Genomic DNA, 21,256 nt, shown 5'->3' on the forward strand with positions numbered 1-21,256 from the left:
TTTATTTATTTAAAAACACTATTAATTACTATTTGTTATTTGAAAATGTTTTACATCACACACAGTTATTCCTTTTTAATGTTTCTAATACCGATATTGGTGAAAAGTGCATTGTGCTTAAATTGTGAGAACGTGAAACCAAGACACACAAAAAAAATAATCGGACACGCTGATGATGCATAGTAGATTTATTTAAATCAAAATCACTCATTGATCAGATATATGAATTGACTTGGTTGGATTTCATGGCTTTAAGTCTGAAGCCCCTAGAAAAAATAATAATAAACAACAAACCAATCAATACATTTTCTGCCTATAATAGATGCATATAGCACACAGTACTGTATCTCTAACTACTGTATATGACCATGAAAACTCTTTACTGTTAACCCCTAGACAACCTAGGATGTAGTGGTACGCCCTGGAAGTCTGTCCCCAGACGACCCTGGGCGTACTGGTACGTCCTGAGCTATGAATTGCGCTCCGGAGCAGAGTGCGCTTCATAGCAGGTGGGGGCCGGCTGCAGTGAGCATGTCATTAACCCCTTAAACTCCGCAATCGCGGAGCAACCGCTAGGTTTAAGTGTAAGTGACAGGGGTGCCGATTGTTGTAACGGACCGCTGGAGGTCTCTCACCTGCCTATGTGCAGTCCGATCGGCTTTCTGGTCACTGAGTCTGCCACAGGCAGGCTCAATGAGCAGAACACCTATCACACTGATCAATGCTATTCCTATGGCATAGCAATGATCAGCGTGTATAATCAAACAAATGTATGTAAAAGTCCCCCAAAGGGACTTCAAATGTGTAAAAAAAAAAAAAAAAGGAAAAATTACTTTACAAACACCCCAAAGCCCCTCCCCCAGTAAAAGTTAAAATCACACCCATTTCCCATTATATTCATAAAACACATAAAAATAAATAAATAAACATATAAGATACCGTAGCGTGCATAATTGTCCGATTTATTAAAATATAACAAAAAGAGGGGGGGGGGGGAAATGCCAGGAATACCAATTTTTTGTTACAATATATATATATATATATATATATATATTGTGGACATGTCACAGGTGAAGTGTTCGAGGGGGTGTACATCTCACCTAGGTTACTTCATAGTGTGAGATGGTAAGTCCAGGAGGCATCTGTGCTCAGCAGTGTTATGCTGCTGAGCTATTATTTATTATTGCCGGGCCTGGACTTACATGGAATGGCAGGTAGGTTTTGGTAGTGGGACTTGCCATTCCCTCCCCTCGATCCAGTTCAGGTGTTGGGATCAGGTGAGCTCTGACCCTAATCAGCCTGAGAAGGTAAAAACTCACACAGTGTGCAGATGGGGGCTCTCAGCCAGGAGTGAACAGCCTGGGTGTCTGTTTGGGAGTAACCTGGGAATAAAGCCTCTGCTGGAGCTTATATACACCCTGCGGTATCCAGGTGGAAGACGCACTGTGATAAGTGTTAGATAGGTGAGCCAACCTGTTAGTAAGCGCCCAGACGGGCAAGACCGTTTTTTGTTTGTTTTATTCTTAAAGCACGGCGCTGCTGTATTTCTGTTTGATGGACTGTTTATGCTGCAAATAAACGCCAAGCTGTTATTTTACCAGTCCAAGTCTGCTGTGAACTGTGTCCAAACACACCATCCCCCGGGAAGATCCCTACAATTGGTGCTGCGGAGCGGGCAAAACGGTTGCTAGGGGCAATGGTGTGCATCAACTTGGCTACAGCTGCTTATGTCCTGGGTGAAGGCTGCTGCTTCACTCCAAAAACAGACAAGCAACATGGAGGAGATGATGAAGCAGTTAATGCAAGTGAGTCTGCAACAGCAGCAGGCTAATATGCAACAGCAACAGGCTCTGGCAGAGGCTAACCTGCGCCATGAACAGGCATTGGCCGCACACCAACAGGCTAATAGGCAGCAACAACAGGCTCTGACAGACGCTAATCGGCAGCAACAACAGACTCTGATAGATGCTAACCTGCGCCACGAGCAAGCAATGGCTCAACAACAGAAACTTATTGAGCACCTGATAGCAAAGCAAGAGGCGTCTGCAGGTGCTAATCCACAGCCTGTAGCAGCAGCCGTGGCAGAGACTTTGTCTGTGAGAAGAGCTATGCAGCGTGCGCTGCAAAAGATGACTGCTGATGACGATGTTGAGGCCTACTTAACTGTCTTTGAGCGTGTGGCTGAGCGAGAAAAGTTACCCTCCACTGAGTGGGCAGAAGTCATTGCTCCCTATTTAACAGGCGAACCTCAAAAGGCCTACTATGACCTCAGTGAGCAAGAGGTCAAGGACTATCCTCGGCTAAGAGCAGAGATACTCGCCCGACTAGGAGTTACTGCTGCTGTCCGTGCCCGGAGGGTCCGCAACTGGAGCTACAGTCTGGACAAATCAGCGAGGTCCCAGATGTACGACCTGATCCATTTGGCAAGAAAGTGGTTGGAGCCAGACACCTCTACTCCTGCCCAGATCCTAGAGAGAGTCGTGATGGATCGCTACCTCCGAGCACTTCCTGCTGACCTGCAATGCTTGGTGGGACAAGGTGACCCTAAGAATGCCGACGAACTTGTCAACCTTGTGGAGAGGTTCCAGGCGACTGAGGACTACCTCCGTAATGTTCCTGCAGCACCTTCACCTCCCCGGAGTGCCAGATCTGTGCCGTCAACTGGTAAGAGACTTCCATCTATTGGGGGAGTGTGGAGGGGTGCTGATAGAGGGAAGAGCGCTCAGGAGGTGTCTCAGGGGCAAAAGACTGGTGGTGGTCCCCGGTGGCTAAGTGGCCCTAAAAAGGACTCCCTGCCAAGGAGACCAGGCCCTATCCAGTGCTGGAGATGCCATGAGACGGGACATATGTCTCCCATTGCCCTCTTACCACTGAGCCCATGGAATGTGACGCTAGCCGGCGTCAGTCGCTATTTGCGGAGCCGTCTTTTGTTGCAGTCACTGGACTAGAGACTGAACCGCAAGTCTGCAACATTACGGTCAATGACTTCCCTGTTAAGGCGTTGCTGGACTCAGGAAGCCTTGTCACCTTGGTGCATGCCAGTCTGGTGACTAGGGACTTTGTGCCAGAAAGACATATGAGCGTGGTGTGCATACATGGTGATACAAAAGTGTACCCTATTGTGCTGGCTAATGTCGGGACTGAACTAGGCGCTGTACAATATGAAGTGGGTGTGGTTAAAAACCTTATGTATAATGTAATATTGGGGCGTGATTTTCCATTGTTCTGGGCTCTATGGGGAAAACAACAATCCCCTGAAAGGAGTGAGGATACCCCTAAGTCTATTGCATTACCCACGGTAAATGATAAAAATGTACAGGATGAAAATGCTTTTCCTTTGCAGGTCCTGGCTGGTGAGGAAGAGGCTCCTCCCACTGAGCAGAATGTTCCAGACTTAGAGGTGTCTATGGATAATTTTTGTACTGCACAATTACAGGATCCCAATCTCAAAAATGCGAGCGAGCAGGTTGCTGTTATGAATGGGGTACCTCAGGAACCAGAAGCTGAGAAAAAGTTTCCACATTTTTCTATGACTAATGATCTCTACTATAGAGTCACTAAAATTAATGATGAGGTTGTGGAACAGCTTCTGGTGCCTAAGTCGTACTGGCGTCAGGTACTCGACATGGCCCATAATCATGTCCTTGGGGGCCACTTGGGGACGGATAAAACGCAGGAGAGAGTCCTCCAGAGGTTTTATTGGCCTGCGATTTATGCTGACATAAAAAAATACTGTGAGTCGTGCCCCACATGTCAGCTTAGCGCTCCAGTGTCGCATTTTCGCAGTCCTTTGGTCCCACTCCCCATCATAGAGGTACCTTTTGACCGGATCGCAATGGACTTGGTGGGTCCCATTGTAAAATCGGCAAGGGGTCACCAGTACATTCTAGTTGTATTAGACTACGCAACCCGCTATCCTGAGGCTGTACCCCTAAGAAACACTGCATCTAAAACAATTGCACGGGAATTGTTTTATATGTTTTCCAGGGTGGGGATCCCCAAAGAAATCTTGACTGACCAAGGTACACCATTTATGTCAAAGGTGATGAAAGAACTATGCAAACTGTTTAAAATCTCACACCTACGTACCTCTGTATATCACCCACAGACAGACGGGTTAGTGGAGAGATTTAATAAAACCCTGAAACATATGTTAAAAAAAGTGGTGGAAAAGGATGGTCGGGATTGGGATCACTTACTACCTTACCTGAGGTTTTCTATTAGGGAAGTACCCCAAGCGTCCACAGGGTTCTCTCCCTTTGAGTTGGTCTATGGTCGTCACCCTAGGGGTTTGTTGGATATAGCGAAAGAAACATGGGAAAGTGAGTCCACCCCATACAAGAATGTTATAGAGCATGTAGCACAAATGCAGGACCGTATAGCCACTGTAATGCCCCTAGTAAGAGAACACCTCCAGAGGGCGCAAGAGGGCCAAAGCAGAATTTACAATCGTTCTGCAAGAATCAGGACATTTAGCCCAGGTGACCGGGTACTCATACTTGTTCCCACGGTAGAAAGCAAATTCTTAGCAAAGTGGCAGGGTCCCTATGAAATTGTAGAGAAGATCAGTGAGGTCAACTACAAGGTGCACCAACCCGATAGAAGGAAGCCTTTCCAAGTTTATCACATAAACTTGATCAAGCCCTGGAAAGACAGGGAATCCTTGGTGGCGACAAATCCTGTTGGTCATCTGTCACCACCAATCCCTCCGGTCAAGACTGGTGACACCCTATCAGTGTCACAGAAGCAGGAAGCTAAGGAGGTTCCTGCAGAAAAATAAAGACAAGTTTTCTGACCTCCCAGGGCGTACGCATCTCATTAGTCATCATATTAAAACTGAGCCTAGAAGCAGAGTAAACCTTAAGCCCTATAGGATACCAGAAGCACGGAGGGAGGCGGTATCATCCGAGGTAAAACGTATGCTTGACCTAGGAGTCATTGAGGTGTCCCAGAGTGAGTGGTCCAGCCCGATTGTGCTAATCCCAAAGCCCAATGGAACTTGGAGGTTCTGTAATGACTTTAGAAAGTTAAATGAGATCTCCAAGTTCGATGCGTACCCCATGCCCAGGGTAGATGAGTCGATAGAAAGGATGGGTAATGCCAGGTACATAACCACCCTTGATCTCACAAAGGGCTACTGGCAGATCCCCCTCACTCCTGAGGCTAGAGAGAAGACTGCATTCTCCACCCCTGATGGGCTCTTCCAATACATAGTGATGCCATTCGGGTAACATGGAGCCCCTGCCACTTTTCAGAGGTTGATGGACTTGATTCTGCGACCACATCGTGATTACTCCGCTGCCTACCTCGATGATGTGGTCATTTTTAGCCCGGATTGGGAAAGTCACCTCTGTAAGGTCCAGGCGGTGTTAGATGCCATAAGTGATGCGGGGTTAACCATCAATGCAGAGAAGTGTGCACTAGCCTTAGAGGAGGCCAAATACTTGGGCTACATTATTGGAAGGGGGTTAGTGAAACCACAACTAAATAAAATTGAGGCAATACAGAATTGGCCTCAACCCCTCACAAAGAAACAGGTCAGAGCTTTCCTGAGTATTACGGGCTATTACCGAAGGTTTGTGCCAAATTTTGCTTCAGTTGCAGCCCCACTAACTGATCTGACAAAGGGTGAGAAGTCCGCAATGGTGACATGGACTCCAGAGGCTGAGAAGGCTTTTCAAAGCCTTAAGTCTGCCTTGTGCCAACAGCCTGTGCTAATTACCCCTGACTTTAGGCGAGAGTTTCTAGTACAGACAGATGCCTCTAATACAGGGTTAGGTGCCGTCCTCTCACAGGTCGTGAATGGCGAGGAGCACCCAGTGATGTACTTGAGTAGGAAGCTATCCCCGGCCGAGAAGAACTATGCCATTGTGGAGCGAGAATGTCTGGCAGTGAAGTGGGCCCTAGAGTCCCTGAGGTACTACTTACTAGGTAGGAAATTCAGGTTAGTGACAGACCATGCCCCCCTAACATGGATGAAGCTAAACAAAGAGAAAAACGCAAGGGTGACTAGATGGTTTTTGTCCCTACAAAACCTTAATTTTAAGGTGGAACACAGGCCAGGAAAGTTACAGGCAAATGCTGACGCCCTATCAAGGGTACACTGTCTGTGGGGACAAAGTGCTGAGCCCTCTGGTCTGGAAAAGAGGGGGGGGGGGATATGTGGACATGTCACAGGTGAAGTGTTCGAGGGGGTGTACATCTCACCTAGGTTACTTCATAGTGTGAGATGGTAAGTCCAGGAGGCATCTGTGCTCAGCAGTGTTATGCTGCCGAGCTATTATTTACTGTTGCCGGGCCTGGATTTACATGGAATGGCAGGTAGGTTTTGGTAGTGGGACTTGCCATTCCCTCCCCTCGATCCAGTTCAGGTGTTGGGATCAGGTGAGCTCTGACCCTAATCAGCCTGAGAAGGTAAAAACTCACACAGTGTGCAGATGGGGGCTCTCAGCCAGGAGTGAACAGCCTGGGTGTCTGTTTGGGAGTAACCTGGGAATAAAGCCTCTGCTGGAGCTTATATACACCCTGCGGTATCCAGGTGGAAGACACACTGTGATAAGTGTTAGATAGGTGAGCCAACCTGTTAGTAAGCGCCCAGATGGGCAAGACCGTTTTTTGTTTGTTTTATTCTTAAAGCACGGCGCTGCTGTATTTCTGTTTGATGGACTGTTTATGCTGCAAATAAACGCCAAGCTGTTATTTTACCAGTCCAAGTCTGCTGTGTGCATCCGATCTTCACAAATATGGTATTGATAAAAACTAGAGATCATAGTAGAAAGAATGACACCCCATACAGCCCCATAGGTGAAAAACTAAAACAGTTATAAGCGTCATAAAAAGGCCCATTGTAACTTTAGAAAATCTGTGTAAACCTGCATATGGTTGTGTTCGGGCTGACCTTTAGAATAATGGTATCATGTCGCTTTTACCATATAGTGCATTACGTAGACACAGGAACCCCCAAAAGGTTACCATATTGCATTCTTTTTTTTACGATTACACTAATTTATATTTTCATAAATAATTTTTTTTGGGGTTCCAGCATACATGTCATGGTATAATGAAAGATGATATTATAAAAGTACAACTACTCCTGAAAAAAACAAGCCCTTACATGGCCTTGTAGATAGAAAACTGAAAGTGCTAGAGCTCTTAGAAGGGGTGGAGGAAAAAACGAAAACGCAAAAATGAACATTTATGCGGTTCACTGGGTCATTTTGGGCTTGGTCCTCAAAGGGTTAATAGGACTTTTATAGTTATGTTTTTCTAACACACTAATAATTTCATAGTTTGCATATATAAGAGAGAACATACAAACTCTTTGCAGATGTTGTCCGTGGTGGACCCCAGCGCTGCAAGGCTACAGTGCTAACCAGGGGCGTAGCTAGGGGTTCAGCATGGGGGGGCGAGTGAGTCTGAGTGGGCCCCCAACTGATTATGTTACCCATAGGGAACCTCAGTAGATGACAATGCTTTCCGAATAATAAAGGGAATATTCTACCACATTATTCATAGTGATCAGGGACTGAGAACAGTGGAAAAGACTTTCTACATCTAACATATATAACCATGTAAAAATTAAAGGGGTTATCCAGCATTGCAAATACATAGCTGCCTTTTTCCAGAAACAGCGCCACTCTCCCCCTAAGCTTGGATGTGGTAGTGCAGCTCAGTTCCACTAATAGAGAAAGGAACCAAGTTGTAATACCACAAACAACATAGAGGAAGCTGTGGCGCTATGTTTGTTTTCTAATTATCCATCCATTCTTCTATCCATCCATTCTTCCATCCATCCATTCTTCTCTTTATCTCATATCTGTCTAATATCTATTGGGCAGCATGAGGACTACAAAATAGCTGATGGTCAATGACCAAATAGGCAACACCAGAAGGGTATACCCGCAGCACTGATGGATAGTACAAATGCTGGGTAATAACAATAAATAGTCCCATGCAGAGCAAGGCAAATATACTAAATAACCTGTATGCAAAAAAGCCAAAGTACTGCAACATAACTAAATGGAATAACTACTTTACTACTCCATAGAAACAATACATGACAATACATTATATATGTAGGAGAAATCAGCATCGATAATCCTGGTGTACAGGGTCTATAAGAGCAGCCAATTTATGCCTCCATGTAGGATTTAGACCCCAATTTTAGCCTTTTATAGTTTGCAGGGTCCCTCTATGCTCTCATATAGTAAAAAAAATGCCACCATCTACACCCTAACATAGTAGATTATCACCCTTGTTCCTCCATATGGAAGATAGACCCTCCCTGTGCCCCCCATATAGTATTGAGGCCCCTCTGTACATTCATATTGAAATTCAGCTTCTTTGTGCATCCATATAGTAGTTAGGCCTTCTGTGCCCCAATATAGTTATTATTTCCCTCTGCATCTATCTAGTATTTAGACCTCTCTGTGCAGACAATCCCCCACCCCCCAAAAAGGTAATATCCTCCATGTAGGCATTGCCTCCAGCACCATCTCATGTAGGTAATCCCCCCGGTATGTATTCCCCATCCAGCCACTTCCTTCCCCAGCTGTAATCTCCCTGGTAATCCTCCTGGTGGTTAGACACCACCACCACTGTGAGTAGACTGTACCTCCAACTTAGGTACCCCCTTTTCAGTTAGCCAGCGCATCTTATACCCCAACCCCCATAGATGACATCCTTCCCAGGAGTTTGCCCCACCCACCCCAATAGGTCTCCTCCTCTATAACTAAGGAAAAAAGCCATACTTACCTGCTGTGCGGTTGCAGTTCTGTAGTTATCACTTGTGTGCTCACAGAGCAGGGAGAGAGTTATCACTATTGTTCCACAGCTCTAAGGGAGAGAACGGCCTCTTGTGGCCACAACAGTGATTGGCAGGGTGGAGAGCCAATGCTCTTCTCGTCTTGTCAATCACCCTGCTGCATTCAACTATATGTTCTCTTCGCATACAACTGCATACAGCTAAATGGTCACACACAACATCCAGTAGCCATGTGGGCCTCCCAGGAGCACTGGTTACTGGCCAGGTGCCACCTACAGCCAATAGACATTTAATAAGTCTGTCTGCAAAAGCAATAGCATTTGCGGACAGCAGCAACTGTCGAAATCTTCAGTGGGCCCCCTGCCTGTGTGGGCCCTGGAGCAACCGCCCCCTCTGCCCCCACCAAATTACGCTACTGGTGTAGCCACTAGCCACTAAGCTTCTATAGGAGAGTAAAATGGTTCTGTACAAATGCACCACACAACAGCAAACAGTGTTACTGTGGCTCCATAATATGGTGCCATAAGGGCTCGTCTAGACATTCTTGGTACACTATTACTATTGTTAGTAATGTCAGTAGAATGTCAGTAATGCAGAAAATGCTGGTGCTATATGTACTATTGTAATATATGATATAATATAATATGATATAATAGTAAATGTTTGTATACTATGTAATGGAAAAAAAGGGATAACTCACATTAGTATTTTTTCTTCAGCCAAGAACTGGTAATCCTTTCAAAATATTAGTTGCCCCACCCAAGCCACCCTAATGAGAAAAGTGAGGATGTTATAGAAAATTAAAAACAAGTTTATTAATTGATAAAGCTTCGTGAATTTGAACTAGTAATGATTTGAACAATAGTAACAATGATTTGAACAGATGATATAATAATTTCATAGCATACAAAGCTATAGTTAACATTAAATTGGTTATGCAGACTTAAAAAAATATGCCTGCTATCTTCTAGAAACAGCGCCACTCCTATTCTCAGTTTGGATTAGGTTTTGCAGCTCAGTTCCATTGAAGTGAATGGAGCTGAATTCCAATACCGCTCACAACTAAGGGATAAGGGTGGTGCTAATTTGGAAGAAAGTAGCTGTGCTTTTTCTAACCCTGGATAAATACAACTAGATCTTACCAGTGGTGCGCTCAAGCTTTCAAGTGTATCTCCCTATAAAACAAGTGTAAAATACAGAATTGCATTGATTGCTTGATTTATAAATGTTATGTTGTGAATTTTATGTATAGTTATGTTTTTATCTTACCAGTAATTCGCATAAAACATTCAGGACCAAATCACTAACTCCAAGATCCTCCTAAAGTGCAATGGAAGACTATTTAGCTGTATAGCATGGAATATTTAGCATGGATATAACAATTTGTGTAATTATTAGAGATGAGCGAACTTTTCAAAAGTTCGGCCCGACCGGAGTTTCGGATTTTTGCGGAAAGTTGGGTCCGACCGAATTTCGGATTTCTTCGGATTTCATAGTTTAAAGTATCTATATGATATGGGGGTAGTGTATTTGGTTGAATTTAGGGCTCTACATGTCAGTAACATCATTATCTTTTCGATATCTCAAAGTCAATTTTTTTTTAGACTTCAATATTCACCATTACAGGGTCTATGCAGGAAACTCACCATTACAGGGTCTATGCAGGAAACTCACCATTACAGAGTCTATGCAGGAAAATCACCATTACAGGGTCTATGCAGGAAATTCACCATTACAGGGTCTATGCAGGAAACTCACAATTACAGGGTCTATGCAGGAAATTCACCATTACAAGGTCTATGCAGAAAAAAGGTCACAAATGCAGTGAAGGAGCAGCAGTAGTCATTATAGGCCAGTGGAGGTCCAGCAATAGTCATTTGAGGCCAGTACAGGAGCAGCAGTAGTCAACATGGAGGACAGGCTGGAGCAGCAGTAGCCAACATGGAGGCCAGGCAGGAGCAGCAGTAGACAACATGGAGGCCAGGCAGGAGAAGTAGCCAACATGGAGGCCAGGCAGGATCAGCAGTAGCCAACATGGAGGCCAGGCAGGAGCAACAGTAGCCAACATGGAGGCCAGGCAGGAGTAGCAGTAGCCAACAAGGAGGCCAGGCTGTAGCCAACATTGAGGCAGGGGCAGGCACAGCAGTAGTCAACCTAGATGCCAGTTAAGGCCCAGCAGTAGCCAACATTGAGGCAAGGGCAGGCACAACAGTAGTCAACCTAGACGCCAGTCAAGTCTCAGCAGTAGCCAACATTGAGGCAAGGGCAGGCACAGCAGTAGTCAACCTAGATGCCAGTTAAGGCCCAGCAGTAGCCAACATGGAGCCAAGGGCAGGAGTAACAGTAGCCAACATGGAGGCCAGGCAGGAGCAGCAGTAGCCAACAAGGAGGCCAGTACAGGAGCAACAGTAGTCAACATGGAGGCAAAGGCAGGCACAGCAGTAGTCAACATGGATGCCAGTGAAGGCCCAGCAGTAGCCAACATGGAGGCAAGGGCAGACACACCAGTAGTCGACCTGGATGCCAGTTGAGGCCCAGCAGTAGCCAACATGGAGGCCAGGCAGGAGCAACAGTAGCTGACATGGAGGCCAGGCAGGAGCAACAGTAGCCAACAGGGAGGCCAGGGCAGGAGCGGCAGTATCCAACATGTAGGCCAGGGCAGGAGCAGAAGTAGTCGACATGGAGGCCAGTGAAGGGCCAGCAGTAGCCTATATGGAGGCCAGGGCAGGAGCGGCAGGAGCCAACATGTAGGCCAGGGCAGGAGCAGAAGTAGTCAACATGGAGGCCAGTGAAGGCCCAGCAGTAGCCTATATGGAGGCCAGGGCAGGAGCGGCATGAGCCAAAATGGAGGCCAGGGCAGGAGTAGCAGTTGTAAAGGGGGGGCATAAGCAGCGGAAGCAGAATAATGAGGTCCATGGAAAGGCGAGAGGTAGCACGGGGGCAGCAGTTGAAAACTCGCTCGGATGACACACTGCTGGCAAGACAGGAGAGTATGTCCAAAGCAAATTCAGCGAGTTGTGGCCAGACATCTAATTTTCCCACCCAGTAGTCCAGTGGTTCGGGGACGTTACGTGGCAACGTAGAGTCCAAAAACACCTGGACTTGCTATTTGAGGTGTGCCGCAATGTCCTGCTGCTGTGCGGGTGCTCCTGATACCCCAGCCTGTGGCTGCATGAAAGCATGCATTATGGACATCAGGCTCAGACTGGTGCCGCTGCTCATGCTACCCAAGCTGCTAGAGGAAGATGTGGAGGAGGCAGCACTGCTGGTGTGGCCCTGGTGGGAATGTCATAAATGAGAGCGTCGTGTTCCAAAGGCTGCCACTAACTGTGCACCCAGCTCCTTTCTAAATTAATTCATTTTTTCCTCCCATTGGGAAGGGTGAATAAATTCACACAGCTTGTTGCGATACCGTGGGTTCAGTAGTGTGGCCAGCAAGAACTCGTCCCGTTGGCGAATCCTTTGCAAGCGTAGGTCGGCCCGAAAGCATATCAACATGCACTTAGCCATTTCCACCAGGGAGTGGGAAGGAGTCCCCGCCTCTGTCTCCACAGCATACTGCCAATGGGTACTGCCTCCATCCTCCTTATCCTCCTCATAGCCCTGCATATCCTCCTCTGGCCCCCCTCTGGTCTGGCAGGAAGGCTCATCTCCTTCTCCTCCACCCATCTCCCCTAAGAGTTCCTGTGCCTTCAGGTCCTCTTCCTCCTCAACTTCCTCTCCCCCCTCTTCCGCCAAGCCTTCCTCCAGCGACCCAGGCTGCGACAGTGGCAAGACCTCTTCCCCCTCGCCACTGAGTCGCATCAGCATCAGCTCCAGTACATGAAGCATTAGTATGATGGCACTCAGTCCTGTGTCTTGCCCACTGACCAGAAAGGTGGCTTCCTCAAAGGGTTGTAGCAAGCGGCAGGTGTCACGCATGAGCTGCCACTGCCCGAGCTCCAGGTTACACAGGGAAGTCGCCGTGTCCGCCTGCATCAAGAGGAAATCAGTCAAGGCCTTCCTCTGCTCATAGAGCCGGTCCAGCATGTGGAGGGTGGAGTTCCACCGCATGGCTACATCGCAAATGAGACGATGGTTGGGAAGACCATTCCTCCACTGCAGGTCGAGGAGGATGTGGTGAGAGCGACTTGAATGGCTGAAATGGTTACACAGCTTTCGAGCCATTGACAGCACAGTCTGTAAATGGGATGAAGACTTTAGAAAGTGTGTAACTATTAGGTTTAAAACATGTGCCATACACGGGGAGTGCCTCATACCTCCTCGACGCAGCGCAGAGAGAATGTTGCTCCCATTGTCACTCACCACCGTCCCAACTTTAAGATGGCATGGAGTCAGCCACGAGAGGATTTCCGTCTTGAGCAGGCGGTGCAGCTCTTCCCCTGTGTGTCTCCTTTCACCCAGGCAGGCTAGATGCAGCACAGCGTGACACCTCCGTGCTACACCCAAGTGGTACAACGGAGGAACACTGGTGGTTGAGGAGGTTTTGGATCTACTGGAGGAGGTGGAGGAATACCGCGACACAGGAACCATGCTGTGACAACGGGGTGGTGTCATCGCCCTTCCCTGGCCAAGTTGCTGGGGGTCCGCCAGCCATCTTACATTTACCCACTGAGCAGTAATGGACATATACTGCCCTTGCCCGTAATAACAGCTCCAGATGTCTGTGGTTAAATGTACATGCCTGCTCACTGTGTGGCTCAGCGAGTCAGCAACCTTTTCGCGAACCTAGCTATACATGGCCGGGATAGCTGTGTTGGAAAAGTAGTGTTGACTCGACAACTTTAAACGGCAGAGCCTGGAGCACCAGCAACTTGTCCAGGTGGGTGTTCAGCTTGACTGCTGCCGGATTGCTGTGTGCATATGTCTGCCTCAGATATGGGGACTGTCCATGATGACAGCCACCAGCCAAAGAAGGGAGTGAAGCCACACTTCTTTCCACAGAGGAGGTCTGACTCTGTGAAAGACCCCCCTGACTACTGCTGCTTCCTGCTGCTGTTGACCGTGGCTCTGCCTGGGCCTGCTGTTACCCACTATCACCCCGTTTCTCCCAGGCGGAAAGGTGGTGGCGCTTCATATGGGCAGCCATGGCGCTGGTGCCAGGATGGCAACTCTTGCCTCTTTTAATGCACAGGCGACAGATGACCACATAGGTGTCCTCCAGGCACTTTTTAAAAAACTGCCACACATGCGAGGTGTAGAGGCTAGTACCGACAGGCTGCGAGGATGGGCGGGCGCTTCCAATATTAGGACCTGCAGTGGAGGAGGTTTCCCCAGTGGTCATCTGCTTGTCCCGGCTACGCTTCCGACTTGTTAGATGACTGCCTGCTTTTTAGTTGTGGCGGGCCTGCTGGCGGACGGATACCCAGTTGACGAATCCGTCGAATAAGCCAAATCCTGCCGTGGATCCCATGTAACATCCGATGTAGCATCATCCTGTTCCAGAATGATGCTATCATCCTCATCAGGCTCCTGACCAGTCCTCTCTTGTCTACTGCCTACTGCTCTCCTGCCAGGCCTAACATGGGCCTGCTCTGATATCGCCTCCGACACAGCTATGGCCTGCATTTGATTGTCCCCTGTCTTCCCCCATGTGCTCATCCTCATCAAAGAGCAATTCGCTGCTCATAGACGCCAACAGTTTCTTTGCAGGTGGCGGGTCAAAAGTTAGCGGGATGTTGCTGAGGATGCCAGATGGAGGACGTGGGGGAATTGCTGCGTGCCCGTGCCGAGTCAGGGTCGTGTCCGAGGTACCCACAGATACCTGGCTGGCTGTCTCACTACTCATCCTTGTGGACGTCCAAGTGTGAGCCAGCCACTCTAGGACTGTGGAATTAGACGTGTGGACACGACCCTGGTGTGACAAAGGAAGCTCAGGCCTGCCACTGGACCTCTTTTCCTGCGCTACTTCCTCTTATGCCCCTTGAGCCAGATTCTCTGCCCTGCCCTCTGCCTGAAATGCTTTGTGAGGTTTCCTGCTGCCGATGTGCCATGACTTTATATTCAAATTATGATTTCTACACTTGGTAGATGAGAACAGTATTTTCTGTAATATATAGGACTTCTATAGAAATTGCCTATATATACAGCAATTTTTTAGGATACAATGCTATACACCTGAACCAGGTATTTTAGTCTCTCAGCATAAGATGGATGTGATATACACACTTTCAATCAGAAGGGTCCAAGTATAGAAATTGGGTATATAGCACTTTTTTTAAGATACAATGCTATACACCTGAAACAGGTATTTTAGTCTCTCATGATAAGAGGGATATGATATACATATAGCACTTTTTTTAAGATACAATGCTATACACCTGAACCAGGTATTTTAGTCTCTCAGGATAAGACGGATGTGATATACACACTTTCAATCAGAAGGGTCCAAGTATAGAAATTGGGTATATAGCACTCTTTTTAAGATATAATGCTATACACCTGAACCAGGTATTTTTGTCTCTCAGGATAAGGAAGATGTGATATACACACTATCAGAAGTATAGGACTTGTATATCTGTACTGCATGTTTTGGTTCCGTGCACCCTTTTCTGTCCAATGCCTAATCTATCTATCTTTTGCCCTCTGTATATTTCTCTATCAATCACTAGATGTTTCTCCTCTCCGCTTTCCTATTCTTTCCTTTCCTTTCCTACAATATCTTCTCATTAGTCTATAGTACACAACAGCAGCTTGCTTCTTCTCTCTCTCTCCCTCTACACACTGCGTGGTGCGGTCATGTGACCGCTCCTTTTAAAGCAATACCAACGTCACACGGGGGTGGGCTAGTACAAGATCCCTGCTGATTGGATGTGTTCCGGGCATCATGGGAAAGCGCTTTTCCCACCGGAACACTTCCTGCTTTTTAGAATGGCGGCTGCCATTTTAGAAGGCAAAAAAGAAAAAAAATTGCAGAGGATTTCCAAAAATCCGAATCCGATCGGACTCAGATTTTTGGGAAAATCCGAACCAGATCCCATACCGGGCGAACCGTTTCGCTCATCTCTAATAATTATGAAGCTTGTGATTTTCTATAAATAAACATTTCATTAAATTGACAATGTACTTCTATGATAAATTCTGATTATATTAAAAACTTTCAATGCAATTCTTTATAATAATATACAATTTTATAATTTTCACTATTTAATATATTAAATGTTTAATATACTAAATATTTATATTAATATATATTAAATAGTGATTTGGCTTCCATTTCTAAAAGGACAACAAACTTATATAAAAACAATAATAATTCTCAATTGTACTTGAATTGATTTGAAAAGAAAAGAAACACTTACCACTAATTTTAGAAGTTGCAACCCAAGCTTTTCAGCTACCTCTCGAGCTTTGTCCCCAAACTTTTCCTATAAACCAAGCAATGTGTACTATAAGACATGAAGTTAAGTTACTAAGTGGTAGTCTATAACATAAGCTGAAGAAAAGTAGAATCACAATGGCAACTCACCAAAATGGAGCGAAAATAGATGCTTCTATTTTCACTCCATTTTGGTGAGTTGCCGTTGTGCTTCTACTTTTCTTCAGCTTATGCATTGGACTATTGTTCTTAGCAACAAGCACCACCTGAGCGGCTTTGTGGCACATGGGAAGCTGTGCTTTCGGAGTATGTGGGGAGTCGTAGTGCCTGTTTTTCCTCTACGGTTTGCACATAGTCTATAACATAATTACCAGAAAGTCTTTGGTGCTGAGGATTTCATCTACTGTGCAACCTGCATCTTTCTAGATAAAATATAGAGAAAAAGCTGTATTATAGCATATATATATATATATATATATATATATATATATATATATATATATATATATAATCATGACTAATATAAATCTGTCTACCTAGTAATACTAACTACTAACAGATTATATATCATTGAACAGGGCAGAGACAATTACCAATTAGCACATTGGCTCGTATTACATAGTGTATATAAGTATATTGTGGTAATTAAGAAAAAAATCTTTTAAAATATTTACTAAAGCCTTATGCAATTCCTTTAATAACTGTTTGCATAGTTCCTCATTGTGGTCTTTCTGCAAAGTAAAAAAAAAAAAAATATATATATATATATATATATATATATATATATATATATATTAGCAAAAAAAAGAATAGTAGGTTTTAAACAAAAATAATATATATATATATTAAATGCACAGGAGAGAACTGACCAACTCTATATAAGCTTACACACCTTTCCTTTCATGTACAAACAAAGCAATTCCTGGAGTTTCTTCAGCGTCTCAGGAACATCAACCTATTAATGATAAATACAGTTAAAATTTTGGGCTTAACCCCTAGACGACTTAGGACATACCGGTACGTCCTGGAAATCTGTGCCCAGACGACCAAGGATGTATCGGTATGTCCTGAGCTATGAAGCACGCCCCGGAGCGGAGCGCACTTCATAGCAGGTGGGGGCCGGCTGCAATCAGCAGCAGGCACCTCACCGTTAATGACACGCTGCAGCGATCGCGCTGCAGCATGCCATTAACTCCTTAAACGATTGCAGCGTTTAAGTGTAAGTGACAGGGGGAGTCCCCTGTCACTTACCGATCGAGACCCCCGCAGTGTGACTGCAAGGGTCCCGATCATTAAAACGGACCACCGGAGGTCTCTCACCAGCCTCTGTGCGGTCCGATCAGCGCTCTGGTCACAGGCTCAATGAGCAGAGTGCCGATAACACTGATCAATGCTATGCCTATGGCATAGCAATGATCAGTGTAAAAATCAAAGTAGTGTATGTACAAGTCCCCCAAAGGGACTTCAAATGTGTAAAAAGAAAAAGTTAAAAACACCAATACACTACCCCAACCCCCCCAATAAAAGTTTAAATCACGCCCTTTCCCATTATATAAATAAAACATATAAAAATAAGTAAGTAAATAAACATATAATGTACCGTAGCGTGCGTAATTGTCCAATCTATTAAAATATAACAAGCGTCATTGCGAACGGCGTACACGAAAAGAAGGAAAAATGTGTGCAGATTACCGATTTTATGTTACATTATATAAAAAAAAAATCAATAAGAAGTGATCAAAACGTTCGATCTTCACAAAAATGGTATTAATAAAAACTAGGGATCATGGCGGAAAAAATTACACCCCATACAGCCCCATAGGTGTAAAACTAAAAGCGCTATAAGTGTCACAATGGGCCCATTTTATTAATAATTAATTGCCAAAAAAAGGATTTCATTAAAAAAAATATATATCATTAGAGATTTTGTGTACCCTGCATATGGTTGTGTTCGGACTGACCTACAGAATAATGGTATCATGTCGCTTTTACCATATAGTGTATTACGTAGACACAGGAACCCCCCAAACATTACCACATTGCATTCTTTTTTTTAAGATTTCACCTATTTATATCTTCATAAATAATATATTTGGGATTCCGTCATACATGTTATGGTAAAATGAAAGATGCCATTACAAAGTACAACTATTCCTGTAACAAACAAGCCATTACATGGCCTTGTAGATAGAAAACTGAAAGTGCTAGAGCTCTTAGAAGGGGAGGAGGAAAAATGAAAGCGCAAAGAACAAAATTTGCGCGGACCACTGGGTCATTTAGGACCTGGTCCTCAAAGGGTTAATAATAACCTTGGTTTAACACTGCTTATAATAGCTATCAATGTGAACTTTAAATCTATAGATAAATGTTTTACTGTATATTCTATATGTTATACTTTGTCTAGTCATGATTTTACATACGTTTATTTCTATATCAAATAGTAATAATTAAAAGGTCAATTTAGGGCTATGTTCACACAGCATTTTGGTCAGTATATCAGTTAGTATTCTGTTTAGTTTGTGTAACCAAATTTCTCAATTTTTAGTTTTTTCTGTCCTTTCCATTATAAGTTTGGTCTAAAAATACTGACCAGAATTACTATGTGAACACAGAGCCTTAAAGTTGCATTATCCCTACTGTTAGTTTTTTTCATGATGTACATGCTCTACGTAACTCTACTCTAATCACATACAAAGGAGTTCTGTATAATCTATGATCTAAATAGAACTGATCTTTGCTCTAGTAAGTTATAGTGAGTGTATATTAGTTTTAATTCTTACCTTCAATAACTTTTCAAGGCAGTCCTTTGGGATGGTAGGTATATCTGCCCAAAAGCAATATAAAGTCAGGCAGTGAGCAATTCAACATAAAAAAAAAGATTAGTTTCACAAGACATTATGTTACCGATTTTTAAGGAGTTATCCAGGATTAGAAAAAGCACATCTGCTCTCTTGCAAAAAAATAGCACCACCCCTGTCCTTAGGTTGTGTGGAGTACTCTGCTCCATTAACTTCAATGGAATTGAGCTGAAAAATCCGAACCTACTGTTGGCAAGAGTGGTGCTGTTTTTACAAGGAACCGTTCATGTTTTCTAAGCCTTGGCAACCCCTTCAAAGATTCTGCTGTGCACACATTTAAAGGGATTATCCAGGCTTAGAAAAACATGGCCACTTTCTTCCATAAACAGGACCACTCTTGTCCTCAGTTTGGTTGTGGTTTTGCAGCTCACTTCCACTTCCACCTGACAGGTGTGGGGCTGTTTTTGTAAAAGAGTTGCTGTGCTTTTCTAATCCTGGATAACTCCTTCAAAGGGGAACTATAAGCAGGTTCATGCTACCCAACCTGCTAATATCCCTTTGCAGCTGCGTACCTGATGTTTGCGCCATTGTCCTTCTTTTTTCTGTTGGATCGCCATTTTTCTGCTGTTTGATTAGAGTAAATATGCAAATGTGCTTGTTAGAAGCACTGGGGGCATTTCTCAGCACCATAGAGCACCCCTTCAGCCCACCTGCCGCCACCTTTAGTGACACCTTCCCTATGCATATTCATTTATGCATAATCATGCTGGTCTTTGCATAGTTTGCATGGACCTGCTGATAGTTCTCCTTCAATATCTAAAAACGTTGTTCCATATAAGATGATAATAACCACTTACCTTCACCAGCAATGAAGCCTGTATTTCCAAACCCTGCAGTATGTATGAAAGTTGTGGAATCAATAGCCGGTTTCAAACACAATAGGACAGGTCTTAGTGTATACATTTAATACATACATCATTTTCAATAAGTATAGTCCAATACAGCTATGTATAAACTTACCAAAGCAGCCATGTAGAGCTACAAAGAGGAGAAAAGCAATTGCAGCTTTCATGATGGGAGATGATGACAATGGAAATGTATATACTAAGAGATTCCCTACAGGTCTATTAAGTCACAGCTAAAGTTATTGTATTTATACTTTACAATAATGCACTTGTCAGCACTTCACTGACATCAACCATGACGTGAAGCTTGTGAAATGGTCTCCTCCCTCATACTTTTGCAATTTCAGAGACTCTCAGATAGCCTGATGTAAAAGAATAAACCCAACAATTTTATATTGATGACAGATAAATGTTCCAGCTTAACTTCCATTCAAATATTTAACTATTATGACCTGTCAGGTATTATAACTATAGGCATGAAGTAATCACTTCCTAGCTGGCAACTCTAACTGGAATATGAGCAATTTCCTTTATGTACTTGTTACCTAAATGCTTCCTTTTACGTGAGGGAACAGTTCAAGTTATCCATGAATGATCTATTTGTGTTGCGATTGAAAGATTGAAAAATTAAGCCTGAACAATGTCAATTTTTAAAACTCATAACGTAATGTTAAAGGGGCTTTCTGCAGACAGGTAATCAATGGCTGATTGGCAGCGTGCTAACATCGGGACAATGTATTACAGGACGTTTTCTATGCCATGATGTGGGTGAAGTAGAAATGAGATTTTTTTAATTGAAATATTGTTTTTCTTAAAGTTTGGATATAATGTCAGCAGCCATGTCGTTAGGCCGGGTTCAGACTACATATAACACCGTCCATTCTGTGACCCGGCCGGGTCATAGAATGGCCGGTGTTACTGAAGGTCATCCTTTATTTCCGGTGAATTCAGACGTGGGCGCATCGGTGCATCTGTATCCCAATTCACCGCTGCACACAATGGAGTGTGTGAATTGACACGTTCAATGAATTCAATGAATAGCGGACTCAGAAAACTGACATGTCCGTTTTTCGTGCGGCCAGATGGAATTCAGGCCGGAGCGTATACTATGTGTATACACTCTGGCCGGGATTCCATTCAATTACAACTTATGTTTTGTATGTTTGCAGGATTATGTTTGCAGGATTCGGTATATGGATAAACAGGCCAAGAAATAGTATGTCTGATGAAAATAGGGGAACGAAAGAAAATTCCATCTCCATCAAAGGATAATATGGAATACCAGAAGCAAATCAAGACAGGGAGAGGTAAACCCTAAAGAGATCAGAGAGGAAAGTGCTAGCATGGGGAGAAAATACGACAGGGTGGCATTTATAAATCACTATTTGATGATTTGTTGAAATGCATTTTAAATAGAGGTTTGTAAACAAAGGTATCAACAGATTTCAAGCTTTTGTCGATGTAAACTTGT

At 44.3% G+C, this 21,256-nt stretch overlaps 1 protein-coding gene across 1 annotated transcript; it reads right to left on the bottom strand.

Moving 5' to 3' along the window:
- Positions 1-206: 206 nt before the first annotated feature.
- LOC138782966 (ranaspumin-like) lies at positions 207-19,952 on the bottom strand. The gene is made up of 10 exons (XM_069957013.1): positions 19,901-19,952; positions 19,738-19,770; positions 18,863-18,906; positions 16,975-17,037; positions 16,454-16,504; positions 16,066-16,131; positions 10,034-10,084; positions 9,907-9,939; positions 9,465-9,533; positions 207-266 (listed from the first exon to the last, which is right to left on the bottom strand). The coding sequence occupies exons 1-9, from the start codon at positions 19,950-19,952 to the stop codon at positions 9,480-9,482; spliced, it is 447 nt and encodes a 148-aa protein (XP_069813114.1). The 3' UTR covers positions 207-266; positions 9,465-9,479.
- Positions 19,953-21,256: the final 1,304 nt, after the last annotated feature.

The sequence above is a fragment of the Dendropsophus ebraccatus genome, chromosome 1 (genome assembly GCF_027789765.1).
Source record: "Dendropsophus ebraccatus isolate aDenEbr1 chromosome 1, aDenEbr1.pat, whole genome shotgun sequence".
Lineage (NCBI taxonomy): Eukaryota > Metazoa > Chordata > Amphibia > Anura > Hylidae > Dendropsophus > Dendropsophus ebraccatus.

Bases quoted from the DNA above. Each gene is read 5' to 3' on its own strand.
- LOC138782966 (XM_069957013.1), bottom strand. From the start codon at position 19,952: ATGAAAGCTGCAATTGCTTTTCTCCTCTTTGTAGCTCTACATGGCTGC. The intron at 19,771-19,900 runs GTAAGTTTATAC...TACATACTGCAG, and splicing joins AGCTCTACATGGCTGCTTTG to GGTTTGGAAATACAGGCTTC. The intron at 9,534-9,906 runs GTAAGATCTAGT...TTTTCTCATTAG, and splicing joins AAAGCTTGAGCGCACCACTG to GGTGGCTTGGGTGGGGCAAC.